The sequence below is a fragment of the Pithys albifrons genome, chromosome 5, assembly GCF_047495875.1.
Source record: "Pithys albifrons albifrons isolate INPA30051 chromosome 5, PitAlb_v1, whole genome shotgun sequence".
NCBI lineage: Eukaryota > Metazoa > Chordata > Aves > Passeriformes > Thamnophilidae > Pithys > Pithys albifrons.
The window spans coordinates 66,678,955-66,693,135 of record NC_092462.1 but is presented as its reverse complement, the minus strand read 5'-3'; the positions used below and the strand labels follow the sequence as shown (position 1 = coordinate 66,693,135).

Here is a 14,181-nt window from a genome sequence, read left to right as displayed (position 1 = left end):
TGTGTTACAGATACTTGGATCATACCGAGAACTGGATAATGATGGTTTTTAGACTGCAGTTTGTTTTGTCCATATTCCAAAAGGAAAAATACTCAAACACCATTTCCGGATTAAGATGGAAAAAAAAAGCCAAATTCTTACAGGAAGTTCATGCCTTTTATTCTCTGCTGAGTAATTTTTCACTTTGAAGGTATTATTTTTGGTAGTCACCCATTGGTTATCACAACACAGGCAATTTCTTTCATCAGTGATATATTTCAAGTATTATTTTTGAACAATGGCATCCCTTTTCTATAAAACTAATCAGATAATTTATGTGCCTTTTTATAAAGGGCAAAGAACCACCAAATGATCTGTTTGTTATCTGATTTTTCCTAGTGATATCATGTTAGAGTTTAGATGTTCAAATTATTTGTTTCCTTTTTTGTGGTGTCATGAAAGTGCTTTCTGCCTGAAATACTGTGTAAAATCAGAGCACAATGTAAATTACAGAAGTGGCCTACTTCATAGACTTTATTTTAATATGGATTGTGATCTGAATGCTTAATAGTTTCCTGTTCAGGGGGAAAACCAAAACTCTAAAACCAAACAAATAATCCCCTCCAAAAACAAAGAAACCCAGCCCAAACCAGAAAACCCAATGAACCAAACAACAGCAGCAACAAAAAAAACCCCAACCAAACAAAAAACCCCAACAACCAAACTAAAAACAAACCACCAGAGAAATTTCCTGGAAAGTCGTGTTGTGGAACAAAGGAAGTGTAAGTGATCTCATGCCCACATAAACTGCACCTGAAAATTTCAGTGCCACTTTGAGCAGAGTCCTGTACATCAAAAGCCTTACGGACTTTTAGGTACCAGATAATTACAAATTCTCAGTTGACAAATTCTCTGGCACTCAATTATGTTTCAAATAAAAAGTTTCATCGAATTGCAGTAACACTTAAAATGTGTTGTTTTCATTTAACATTGAGATTTATATCCAATACCAATGCACACTGTTTTGGGTGAAAAGATCCCTGTTTGTGTACAGTATGCATGTACTGCTTTGAGTCTCCCGTGCCTGTGGCTGCAGCAGTGAATATTCCATTGTGCCTGTCACTTGCTTTGTCCATGTCCTGAGAAGTCCTGGCCATGTTGCAACACAACCTCCTTGTGCATCATGTAATTTTATTCTTGTTTAGACTTTCTTAGCCAAACTTCTGCTGCAGTCCTGGCTGAATAAGAGAGAATGTTGGTTTTTCTTACTGATGGCCATCCTGTAGTTTGATCTAAAATAAAATAAATGCACATGAATTGTCAAGAATTTTAAGCAAAAGGGATTCACCCGTTTCGTGTCTCTTCCTTTATAATAGAAATTCTGTGGCTTTGTTCGTCATGAAGAGCCTCTCAGTTCTGCCCCAGAGGTGGCACTGGGTTTGAGTGGCAACTCCTACATGAACAGTAGTTCAGGAATCTTGGTGTTTTGGATAAAGGCACTGCATTAATGTCAGATTACGTTAGGAGTGATCATTAACTTAGGCAATTATTACAAACCTGCTGTCTGATTGAGAGAAGAATTGGCATCTATAAGGTGCCAGTTTTGGTCATATTTATCCCTGAGAACAAGGTGAGGTGCTTGCCTGTTAAATCATGCTTAGTTTTGAATTTTTCTCCAAAAACAAGATTTGGTGTAGAAGTTGCAAAATTACATGATTATCTAAAATTTTCTTGTAGGAAATGAAAGCATGAGCTCCACGCTTAATATGAAGGTATATTATGCATCATTAGCTATAAATTACTTTCTCTTTGGATCTTTGTGGGAGTGTATGCCCCTGCAAAACATGTCTGAGTGAGAGTACATGGAGTTCATGAATGTAATCTATGCAGTGTTTTTTACAGTGGAGAAAATGCTGTAGATATTTACGGGCTTATGTATGCAGTCACACTTCAAATACTATTAGAATCAAAATACTATTAGAATCATCATCAAAATAATACTGGTATCAGCATAATCAAGATGAAATCACTGTAACATTAGTTTTTTCATGTTATCTTGTGTTGAAACAGAATGGGAGTCTTTTTATGGGAGTTTATTCCCTCTCTGCAGGCTCTTTAATACTGGACCAACTCCAGACTAGTTTTCTTGTTCAGCTTTTCTGAACGTTCATGGAAATCTACAAATGGCACAGACAGGTTGATAGCTCTGCAAAATCTCGCTTATTTTAGTGTCACATTTGACAATTTAAAATATGTCCTGCACTGTATTTTTAGTCCTTTGTGCTTGTTTTCTTTCTGCTCCATGTTTCACTTTGTGTAGTGTATCTTTATTTGAATTCTTGGAAAGCTGCTTTATGGCCTATTCTGTGAGGTAAAATATCTCTGCATCTTAATTTGTACATAGTTTAGAGTGATCATATTACAGAACTTACTAACATATCACTATAATTTATTTCCCACATTGACCCCGTGCCTCTGCCAGTATAATTTTCATTAGTGACCTTTGAACTGCTTCTTCTTGATACTGAGTGAAACTGGATGTGTTAGTCTGGATCAGCTTTTAGCAGATCAAAAGTTTGCCTTTCTAGTCTCTTGTGTAACTTTCCTGCTTTTATGGTCCAAAAATCACAAGTGCTTTTTCTTTATAATATGTAATTCACTTACTGTTGTTGCCTCTGATCTCCTCAGTATTTGTTCTCTTGGGTCAAAGCTATCAGCAAGTACAAATACTGCTCACTTTGATTGTGGGTGGATTTTGTGTGGATTTGGTTTTTGTTTCTTCTTTTATCTAGTAATTGTGATCAGCTTGATTTGCGCCTTTTATTCTCAATAGTTAACAAAGATACTCTCCTGAGGAGGAGAACACACCGTGCCAGTGCATGAGACATCTTGCTGCAAACTGCCTGTCTCGCTGTTCCTCATTGTTAAATCAGCAGACATTCAGTAACATTCTCTTTCATTAGTTCTTCTACCCAGGCATTCTGGATTTAACTTGCAACATTCAAAGAGTCTAAACATTCCAGGGATACCAATGGCTACTGTGTGTCTTGTTCCTCTGCTGCCTTTTGTAATCCCAGCAAACCCTGGAAACTCCCTGAGATAGGGCTTTACAAACCCCTGCCACTTACTGCTGGGTTTCAGTTTAAAACTGTGTGCATGAGATAGAGAGGGAAATACAAACTTGCCATGGGCACCAGTTTTCTCCCATCGTTAAAAGCTGTAGTTTTAGGGGTGTTCTAAATTTTCTACGAAACAATTAGTATTTGTACAAAGATTGATGTTTCTGTGACCTTTTTAAGCATTACCCTCTAAGAAAAGCTGTGACTATCAAATTGGTGTTTCATGGAAAGAGTTGAGGAAAGGCTTTTGACATTCTACTGATGTTCTGCTTTGAAGATGAAGTTTTCTCCTCTTTTGTGGAGAAAGGGAAACCACCTGTTTCTCTCTTGCAGTTCCTTTCAGGGTTTTGCACTGGAGACTTGTTATGCTGTTCCTTTTTTGCTGCTTCTGGCTGGTGTTTGCTTCCTGAAGAGTAGCATAGATTCTGACAACCAGCTGTTCTTACCTCCCTGGATTGCTCTGGACCAGACTCCGGAGATCTCTCCCGAGTCTTTCAAAGTATCCAACTGATCGTGTCCTCATGGCATCTGGTCATTCTTGTCTGTCACCTCTTTGGTGCTGACAACAAGCCCAGAGCAGCTTTCGGCATCCAATACAGCTCTGCCTGATTTCTTCATCAGTTTTATAGTGAGGATCCTGAGCTTGTCCATGGAGTATGGACACAAAATGGAACATTTGTCTCTTGGTTCAGGCACTGGGTATTTGTGAACTGCGCTTTTTAATGCTTTCTTTAAATATTGGTACAAATAACATTTGACTATGGAGATGACCTGGGCCAATCAGGAACCCCATACCTGTTTGGTAACAGAATTCAAATACCTCTTTTCAATCATCAAGATAGTTTGGAAATCACGAGGTACATTTTCAGGCTGGTGTCAGTAGAATTCTGTGTATGCAGTGGAAAAAACCTAAATGCTTAAATAAGTCACTTGAGAGATAGAGCAGCTATCTCCAGGCAAGCATCTTCCATACAATGAAGAACCAGTGCCTTTAGTCTTTACGCTGTGATTAGAGAAGAAAAATAAAAAACTTTAATGTTAGAGAGTCTGATGCAGCTGCTTTTGTCCACTGGAACTTACTGTACTTAGAATTGCTAATGTTATATTTTTATTTGTATAACTTTTTATCTGGCTTATATGACCAATGTTATAATGTAAATATGCTAACTTGTATAAGATTACAGTTAACCTTAATTGCTTTAAAATGCCTCGCAATAAACTGTTAATCTGGCATATACAGAACACATACAAGATGGCTTTTTACTATAACATCTGTTAGGTGTTACGTAGTAGCTGCAAGAAATGGCTTCTCCATTATTAAAAAAAATACAAAGCAAAACAAAAACCCAAAGCAAAAATAATAATAATAATAATTTTAAAAGCCAAAACAACAAAACAAACCACAAACAGAAATATCTATAAGCTGAGTCCTGTAGTATTCTGTGCCCAGACTGCCATGCAGGTGGGCCTGGTATCATGTTTCTTTTGTGGGGAGAAAAAGAAACTTGATATACTGTTGTGACTTCATGTACAATTCAGCTGGACTGTTTGGCTTCTGTTTGATTTCCTGCTTAATGGTTGCTAATGGTGGAGACCTGTCTCCTCCTTTGTATTAACCTGCTGTGAATTAAATAAAAAAAAAATCTGCAATAGATTTTTTTTTAATCTAGTAGAGAAAAAAGTAGCATTTTTCAGATTATCTTTTTGTTTTGTTTTTGTTTGCTTTGTAGCCTCTGTACTTCTCAGGGTTCTGCAAGCTACTGCTTGATTGCAGATGTGTCTTGATTTTCTTTTGACAGGGAGAATTGGTGACTGCATCAAAGGCAATAATTGAGAAAGAATATCAACCAAAAGTCATAGTGAGCACAACAGGACCAAATCCCTTCAATAAACTCACTGACCGAGAACTGGAAGAATATCGCAAAGAAGTAGAGAGGAAGCAGAAGGGACCAGAAGGTTGGTTTCTCTGTGTGTATTTGTTCTGCAATAGACTATAATAACAGCAAGTTTATTACCAGTTTGAAGGTGGGTTACCTGCAAAGGCCATGGTTAAATTACCCAGGTTTCATGTTTCAGTTTTTCCAGTGTGAATTAGAAATTTGAAAAGCATATTGGGGATAGAATGTGCCATCTAAGTGTTAGTGGAATATTCTGTAAAACATGTAGATCACATTCTAAAATTACCTTAGTAGACCAACGAGGCAGTAGGGCCAGTTCCTGCTGCTATTAGGAAGTTGAAAACTTGAAACTTAAGTAAAAAAACCCACGGGTTTTTTCTCCATAGAGTTGCAGATTGTTCTGCTTTTGTTTCCCTTGGCCCTAGAGCTGGGCTGGGGACAGGCAGTGGTGGTGCTTTATGGCAGCAACACTGCAGGTTTCTAACTCACTGAAGTTTGTGGATTTGAGAAATCACACGAGGAAGGTACAGAATGACATTTGATTGCTGCTTGGAAATGGCACATCTTGGGCACTTTCCCCAAAATGGACTTTCTAAATCATCATAGAATTAGGACAGATTTGTGCTGTAAGAAGAGGCTGTTGCTGCATCTGAGGTGGCTCTCCGGCTTTACTTCTGTATGATTTTAAGGAATGATACAATGCTCATCTGTTGTGAGGTTTTGAATTTGAGTGATGCAGGAACCAGAAGTGCTGTTTCTCTTGCACCTGCTTTGTGGGACAACAATGTAGGAGCCATTGTATAGGTTGGGTTAATGAAGCCCTGGGTGGGATGGGGTGGGATGCTCTCCTGTCATGACTGTTTAACTGCATACCTTTATTCTCTCAGTAACAATGCCACATCCTTCTTAGATAAGGTGTCAAAATATGGAGAGACTGTGTTACTGAGACAGACACCAGCTGGGGAACAGAGTACAGTGCTTAGAAATCAGACCATCAGTGAGCAAAACACGTCAGATAAAAAATCTCAAGATTTGAAAGGCAGATCAAACACCTTTCAAGGAACAGATACGAAGACTTTACAGGATCGTGACGTATCATCACTGTCTAAGTCTTTAGATAACACTCAGTTTGCTGCTGCATGGGTTTCTTGTCAGACCACGCAGCAAGTCGTCACACATCTAAATGGAGAAGAGCCAGATGGGCAGAAGGCATCCCATAAGGAATTTCATACTGCAGTGATCAAAGCACTAAGGTCCGATCCTGACCTTTTGGCTGAGGCCTCAGGTATTACTAACATGGTTCAGCTGCGCTTGCAATCCAAGGAACAACCTCTTTACCTACACCATTTGGAGATTCTGTCAGTTGACTCTCATCTGTGGGACTGATTTCACTTTTAATTGTGTAGGTGAACTGGATGGAACAATGTTTTAATGTTGTTCCTGATACATGGTGTACTCCGTTAATGTTTTCCTTTGGATCTAGGCCTGTTTAAAGGTGGAAGCAAGGGGGACCCTCCTTACTAATAACAAATACTCAAACCAATGTGAAATCTGTTTGGAATCATATAATTACTGCATGTTTTTCTGATTATCTGTGCAGTCTTCTTTTCTTTCGGGATGCAATTTTGTTTACTCAGAGTTTCAGCAATACAAAGCAAGCAAAAGAGCATTATCTGGTGTAGGCCTGATAGCATATCCCCTCCTCCATATTTATTTATATTTTCCTTGTGGGTTTTCCTCACAAGTTTTCTTTAGAACAGTGCGATAATTCATAAACAATTACTCTATTCATGCCCTCTTAATAAAAAAAAGAAAAAAACCAAAACCAACACCAAAACAAAACACAAAAACCCACACAAAAACCCCCTCAAACAAACAAAAAACCAAAACCACAAAACAGAAAAAGCTACAGAGCACAACTGTGAGTGTTAGTATCAGATTATCACAGAATCACAGACTATTCTGAGTTGGAAGGGACCCACAAGGATCATCAAGTCCAACTCTTAAGTCAGTGGCCCACATAGGGGATTGAACCCATGACCTTGGCATTATTACAACCAAGTTTTAACCAGCTGAGCTGATCTCAGGGTCTATCGTTTAATATTCTTTTGCTTGTTTTGGTATTATTTAATATCCTGGCTGAATTTTGATTCAGAAAAATGTATTGGTGTCTTGAGTGCATGGAGCAAAAGGACACTTGTTTTCTCACATGCTGAGAGGTTTAGTCTGCCCTAGTGATGTCTCTTTGCCTACACCTGCAGAGCCCTCAGAAGATGGCAGGCCACAGAAGGAGAGAAGCCCCCCTGAGCACCCCTCAGCTCGCACTCCTCCCAGCACGCCCATTAAAATAGAGGAAGGTACGTTCTCCTGCTTTGGGGCTGGGGAAACCAGTAACTGCATCCCTAGTGACTGACGCATGACAGTACATGAACTAGCCTCTAATAACAGTAAATTATTTCTTCTATTTCATTGTTATACTACCTAAAATATACTCCACTGAACTGTGAGTATAACAGGAGTTATGTTTACAATAATAAAGAAGTGTGCATTAATATTAAGACAAATTTTCATTTCTTCAGAATTGCCTTGTCATCTCTTGGTGTTTCTCAACTGATTTACCTTTTTGTACATTTTCTGTAAGAGAGAATTGCTCTTACGAAATGAAACAGTGTCTGATGGTGAACCAGACACATATCTAGATACTTTGGTAAATCTTCACTGGTTGCACATTTCTTAAACATTATTGTACTTGGATTACACCTCAGTAAGTATTTTTTCTGACTCAATTTGAATCTAAATTTGATTATTTGCTCACCTTATGCAGTAGTTTTAACTGAAATGAGAGCAGGGCTGCCAAAGACAACAATTTCCTCAAAAAAGGACAAAATGACAATCTTGAACAGGTGTAATCCAATTATTGTCTTGTTTCCTTTACCTTGTACATCGTATATATCACCTGTCTGTTAGTCTGCCATTCACTACTTCATCTCATTCTGTTTTCTACAAGAATGGTTGCAACCATTCTTCTAACACAACACAATGGCTGTGATGAATGCATAGATTCTCTACTTGTGCTTTTTTCTTCTTGTGGCTGCGTTACAAACAGGAGATGGATATGCTAAAGAGTACCTGTTACCATAGTAAGTATCATTCCATACTCTGACCTGCTTTTGTGCTTTGCTTCACTCTTGCATCTTTGTTTACTAAGGCTTTTGTTGGTTTTGCTTTTTTTTTTAAAAAAAGCAGGCTTCTTCAGTTGAGGTGTTGGTTTCTTTAGTTCTCAATTTCATGAAATTCCAGATAGTTGCAGATGTCGTGTTAAACTGCACTTCCCCTTTGAGAGACTGTGAAAGTCACCTTACGTGTTTCCATATCTGTGTGTCCAGTTCCTCAGTTTGAAAAGGAATAGTCTGAAGCTGTCTGTGAGATATAGCTGAAATGGCCATGGGAGTTTCTGCCCCAACAGTTCACTGCTGCCCACACAGTTTGGGCCTGGCAATGAAATGGAAGAGTTCCTAATCCATTCCAGTGCAAAAGTGCTACCACTGACATGGATTTGAACTTACCCAGCAGACTTCTGCACGGAAGTGGATATGGAACTATTTCTGTTTTCTGTCAGCTGTAGGGGAATTCAAATTCCAGCCAAGGAATAACAGCAACTCCTTGGTGGCAGCAACTTCTACAGCTGTTTCAGCTATCTCTGCAGGCTCCTTCGGATTATGCTTTGGAGAAATAAAGATGTTTTTATGTCCTGTTATATCCGAAAGTCAGTGTGTTTGTCATAGGTATGAAAGTCAAAGTACATCTTAGATACCTGTGATGTTACTGATAAAGTTCTAAAATCTGAAAGTTCTTTCAAACAGAGAATTGTGTTACACAAAGTGTAATTTTTCCAGGACAAACATACAAAGCTTATTTTAGAGAGTAATTGAAAGTTCACACCATGACAACTTTGGCTGGGGGAGGTTCTGTTGAATGACCGTGTTCTCTGTCTACGGCCTCTTCTCAACTTTGATTCATCATATTCTTTCTATTTAAGTGTAGTTGAAGTCAGTCGAGTGTTTTGTGTTAACTCAGTTATAGCCTAGTTTGTATGTTTGTCCACATCTTTGTGTTGAGAAAAAACCAACCCCATAAACCTTTATTTTCATAAACAATGTGAACTGTAAACACACACCAGTATTGACATTATGCTTCAAATATCTAAGCCACAGTAAATGTATATAAAGTGAGAATATGGACATAGAGATAATTATTCTAAAAAAACTTTTAAAATGTTGAAGTGCTGCTGAGTTCTGAAGCTGTAAATAGGTTTTGCAGCAAGATGTATTTTTAAACCTTCCTAGTTACATTACTGAAATCCATCCAATAGAGTAGCAAAGTGTTTACATATTGTATGCCAGCTTTATTGAATGTGGAATTTGTAAATCTCCCTAATTCCAGTAAAATACTGCCTGTAGCAAACTAGATAAACAGATGTTTGCTTGATTCCAGCATCATGTTAATCCATTTAATAAGGATGATGGTAACTTGACAAACTGGGAAGGATTGTAGTCCTGTATTAATGAGTTATAAACCCATTTGTATTTATTCAATGCTCAGGCCAGCTGGCAAATGCTGTTTGAATGCCTGTAGCGTCCTATTCTTTAATTTGAAGGAATTTCTAATACCTTTTCTAAAACTTCAAAACTTTCTTTTTTAAAAAAATAAACCTGAGTGACAGTCCACTGTGGTGCCTGTTCTGAAAACTGGACCAACTAATGCATAGAATATAGTATTTTTCCTTGGAAGGGACATACAGTGACCATCTAGTCCAACTGCCTGACCCAGTTCAGGGCTGACCAAAAGTTAAAGCATGTTATTGGATGGCATTGTCCAGGTGCCTCTTGAACACTGACAGGCTTGGGGCATCGACCACCTGTGTGGGAAGTCTGTTCCAGTGTCTGAACACCCTGTCAGTAAAGAAATGCTTCCTGAAGTTCAGTCTGAACCTCCCCTGGTGCAGCTTTGAACCATTACCACACATCCTGTCCCTGAATCCCAGGGAGAATGGCTCAGCAGTGCTTTCAGTTAAATCCTGAAAAGTTAAATGAAATCCAAAAGCAGTGTAGTGGTAGTGAAAAATTGTAGCTGGTGTTTCTCATAAAATTATCTCCCATACCTACACAGGCTAAACTAGAGCTTCAGGAGGCAGCTTGTACTGTTCATAACTGCTTTCTCCTTTTCGCTCTGATTTAAATCCTGCCTGCATTATAACTTTTAAACTGCTAACTTGTGCATTCCGAGTGTTTGCCACTGGATACTAGTGTGTGGTGTTTATTTAACCTATTAGAAGCTCATGGTGCTCTAGGCAAAACGTGTTTGTTTGCTAGAATGTATTCACAGAACAGAGCCCTCTAAAATATAGCACAGAATTATTAATCCCCTCTGGCAGAATCAAAAAGAACACTGTTGTTTTCATGGGAAAAATGGGAAAGTATCGAGCATCTTCTGTAAATTCTCGTGAAAGCCCTCAGTCTTTTCAAATTAAAACAAACAAGACTTTGAAAGGGGGGCAAAAATAGTTGCCTTTCATTTGTGCCTGACAATGAGCATGGCCTGGATTTTGTTCTAAATTCCTCCTTACGTAACATCAGTGGGGATGGATCTGACAGCTTTACAGGGCACTCCACACAGTGCTCCCTGTTGAACAAATGCACTGGGAGCAGCTTTACACAGAACATCCCTAAAGCACCACGGAGGATGAGGAAAGTGTTACAGTTGAGGGGAGAGTGGGTAAGTTCCCCTTTGGACCTGCAGTTATCACTGGACTTTTGATGTTCCTTTCTACAGGGTGAGTTTTGCTCTTAGACATCACATACATTAAAAAAAACCAAGCTGTATCCCATAACCTGCTGAACTCATTTAGTTTGATAAATGACACAGATTGTACTTATAGGAATCCATAATATGTTACTCATATCTTGCAACAAAAAGTGAAGCCTTTGTGATAGGAAATCACATTTTGAAGCAATATCAATTAGATCTCATTGGCAATCCAAGAATTTGTAAATTAATGGATTTGCGTGTACCAGGTCACTGCAAACCAGCAATGACTTTGATTCTTTTTTCTTTTGGTGGGATGAAAGTGTGGAATTGCGTAAGTCTCTATTCAATGCCAACAAAAACCATAGGTTTCATTCCTGCTTTGCTGCACCGAAATCTCGTGTTGCTTGCAAATGTCACGAGTGAAATAGGAGAGAGATCTGAACAGTTACTTTCTTGCTGATGGAATTCAGCTGTATCTGTTTGTGCTGGAAGCTTAAAAACACACAGAACTTTGGAATATCTTACTTCTTCTGTGCTCAGAGCTGGAGGAGAACGGCCCTATTACAAAGGCTTTTATGCAAATTAAATACATTAGTTTTTATAGAGCGCACTCACCACCACTCGCTTCGCTTTCCCCGTTCCAGGGGCACTTACTAAACTGACTGTGTCACTGTCTGTCCGTCCACCAGAGACACGGCAGGACCAGACCTACAGAGATGACAGTGATGCTGCAACTTTCAAGCAAACCCTCCCAGATCTCACCCCTGATGAGCCTTCGGAAGCACTCAGCTTCCCTCCCTTAGGAAAGGAGGAAGGGAGATGTGACCAAGATGTGCCCAAAAGCCAAACAGAATCACCTGCAGTGGAAAATAAGGAACCCCAGTCCCAACCCGCTGAAGAGCCAGCGACACCAACAGCTGAGGAGGGGACAGCAGCCGATGCAGGTAGTGATGAATCTCCAGGGAAATCCCCATCAAAAAAGAAAAAGAAGTTTCGTACTCCTTCCTTCCTGAAGAAGAGCAAAAAGAAGAGTGACTCCTAAAGGCCAACCCACTGCAGAAACACTGTCATATTTTAAAATCCATTAACCACTAGAATGTACCAGATCGTACTTGAGTGTTTTGTCTTACTATGTAAATGAATGCCACAAATAATCCAACCAGCCCCTCAAGTCATGGCTTGATTGTTTAAGGTTATAACCAGAAACTAATGTCCAAAAAGGTGCTAAATCCTGTGTGTTCAGCAGCTGCCACAGATCTGATCCTAAATTTGTAATCAAATGTAAATGACTTCCATGTGGAAGACATTGGTTCACTATCTTTAATTTAAAGTCTGCACTGCTTTGCAAAAGGATATTAAGAAAAAATCACAATTAAAAATAAAACACCTGATGCTTACCACAAGAAGTGTTCTTTTCCAATATTCTCTCACAAGCAAATTTCTTCTTAAATTTTGACTTTCAGAGAGGATGCTTTTGCAGTGGTGTTCTCAAGGGGGGTGTATTCTTAAACTGACATGTAAACTTCTGCAAACTTGTGAGTACTGGTCATGTTTTGGCCAAGCTTTGAGGCTCTCAATTGCTTCCTCTCTCTCCCTTTTGACTGTTGTAACAAAATGAAGGTGTTTTTCACTTTGTTTTATTTTGTAACTGGTTGGTGAAATCATCTTTGTCTAGGACTGAAATGACCATGGTGTGTTCTGCTCACGTTGTGTTCTGCGTTCAAGAGCCAGTCTTGGTTTTTTTCTTTCTAGTGAATTATAGTTTAAGGGAAATCTGTCTTTTGCTCTTGCCTCCCTGAGTCATGTGGTGATTTGGCTGTTAAAAAAGGTTAAAAAGTAACTGAAGTGAAAGTGTTTTGGAAGTTTTTCAGCCGGTGGTGTGGAGCATGGGGAGGTGTATTTTGGACCTTTGCACAGGTTTTTTTTCCCCTTTAACAAATCCCTTTGGTGCACAGGCAACCCTGCTGTGCATGAGCCCCATGTGCAGCCTTTTGTGTTTGTTCCTTCCCACTTATAAAAATGTAAATGCATTACACTGAGTATTTCACCTTGTTTTATAGTAATTATTTTCACTTACAAAAGCTGGCATTTCTTTAATTTTTTGTTGTTGTTGCCAGCGGTAAAGTACAGAAATCCCAAGTAACCTTAAAGGTGTATTTTCACCGTTCACTATAAATGTTTGTTTAACGTGTAGCATGGCAAATCACTCTCGCCACTGAGTTCACTGTTTCCCAGTTATTGCCATGCTTCTGTCTATCACTAATTGTAAAAGTAGTTTAAGATCAGGTAGGTCGAGCTTGCGGAATTCTCCGGAAAGCGCGTGCCGTTTCCTTGGCCAAAGGCCGGGTGTCAGTGACCATTCCTGGTGTCTAGAATTTGCATTTTGGGTTAACAGCAGCAGAGCCCAGCACCCCGTGGGGTGAGGGCAACATACTGACTCACAGTAAGTGTCTGTAACACACCAGAACATGGATGTAACCTTTTAGGACAATATTCAATGTCGCAGTTGGTAAAATAGCAGAGAACTAATGCCTTACATTCATGCAGCAGAAAGCGCAGAAGGCCGGAGGCAGCTTCGGCCTGTGTCGGGATGGGAGGTGCCGATGCCTCGGGCTGGGCTCGGGCAGTGAAGGGCAACAGCCAGAGGTGGAATTAGAGCTGTCAGGCTTCAGGTGAGGAAAGAGGTTTTGAGGTGGTCCTTGGTACCGTGAGGAATGTGACGTGGCCTGTTGTGGCGGGCGCAGGGCGGGTGGGATGGAGCAGTCGGGCACTGGGCAGGAGCCCCGGAAAAGCAGCGTTCAGGCAGGACTGCATGGCACAAATGGCTTTCAGCTTCTACTCTAACCTTGTATGTCCTTGTACACTAGGAAGCAACAACACTTATTTTGCTAAACTGTGTTTTATTGCAGGGTCGTAACTAAATGACTAATTGCTGTATGTTTCAGTTCTTTACTGGAGTCCCTCCGTTTATCTTGACCACATATGCAATGACTCTTAATTTCTAATTTTGTAGTTTGTTCTTTTAGTTCTTTGTATTTACAATATGAAATGTAGTCATGTATGGTATGGTTACACACTTTGGGGCAGAATAAAGTCCTGTATTTTTCTTTCTTGTATCATTAAGTTCTACTCACAAATAAAACTCTTGAAAAAAACCATCCTGCTCTGCTTTCAAAACTTGTAGTTTTATTCTACAGCTGTAGCCTGTTTAATTCACTTTTTCTTTTAGTGATTAATGTATAGATTAATGATTGCTTTAATGTATTCTCAGAAAATACTCAAATTGGCTACTGCAGGTCTCCTTCCCTGGTGTCCCAGCTGAGCAGGGCTCCTCCCTGCACCCATTGTGGGGTCAGCACTGTGGTGTCATCTGTGGT

At 39.5% G+C, this 14,181-nt stretch overlaps 1 protein-coding gene across 14 annotated transcripts in view; it reads left to right on the top strand.

Moving 5' to 3' along the window:
* Window positions 1–13,962, top strand: part of ADD1 (adducin 1) — a 63,119-nt gene extending 49,157 nt beyond the window's left edge. For 5 of the 14 annotated variants that reach the window (XM_071556916.1, XM_071556918.1, XM_071556919.1 and 2 more), the window contains 3 exons: window positions 4,898–5,054; window positions 7,258–7,353; window positions 11,494–13,962. In XM_071556916.1, the coding sequence (XP_071413017.1) occupies window positions 4,898–5,054; window positions 7,258–7,353; window positions 11,494–11,846 (606 nt within the window). In that variant the 3' untranslated portion in view covers window positions 11,847–13,962. Of the gene's footprint in view, window positions 1–4,897; window positions 5,055–5,906; window positions 6,282–7,257; window positions 7,354–8,102; window positions 8,138–11,493 lie in introns of those variants that run through there. The other 9 variants (XM_071556911.1, XM_071556913.1, XM_071556914.1 and 6 more) reach the window with 3 other exon arrangements.
* Window positions 13,963–14,181: the final 219 nt, after the last annotated feature.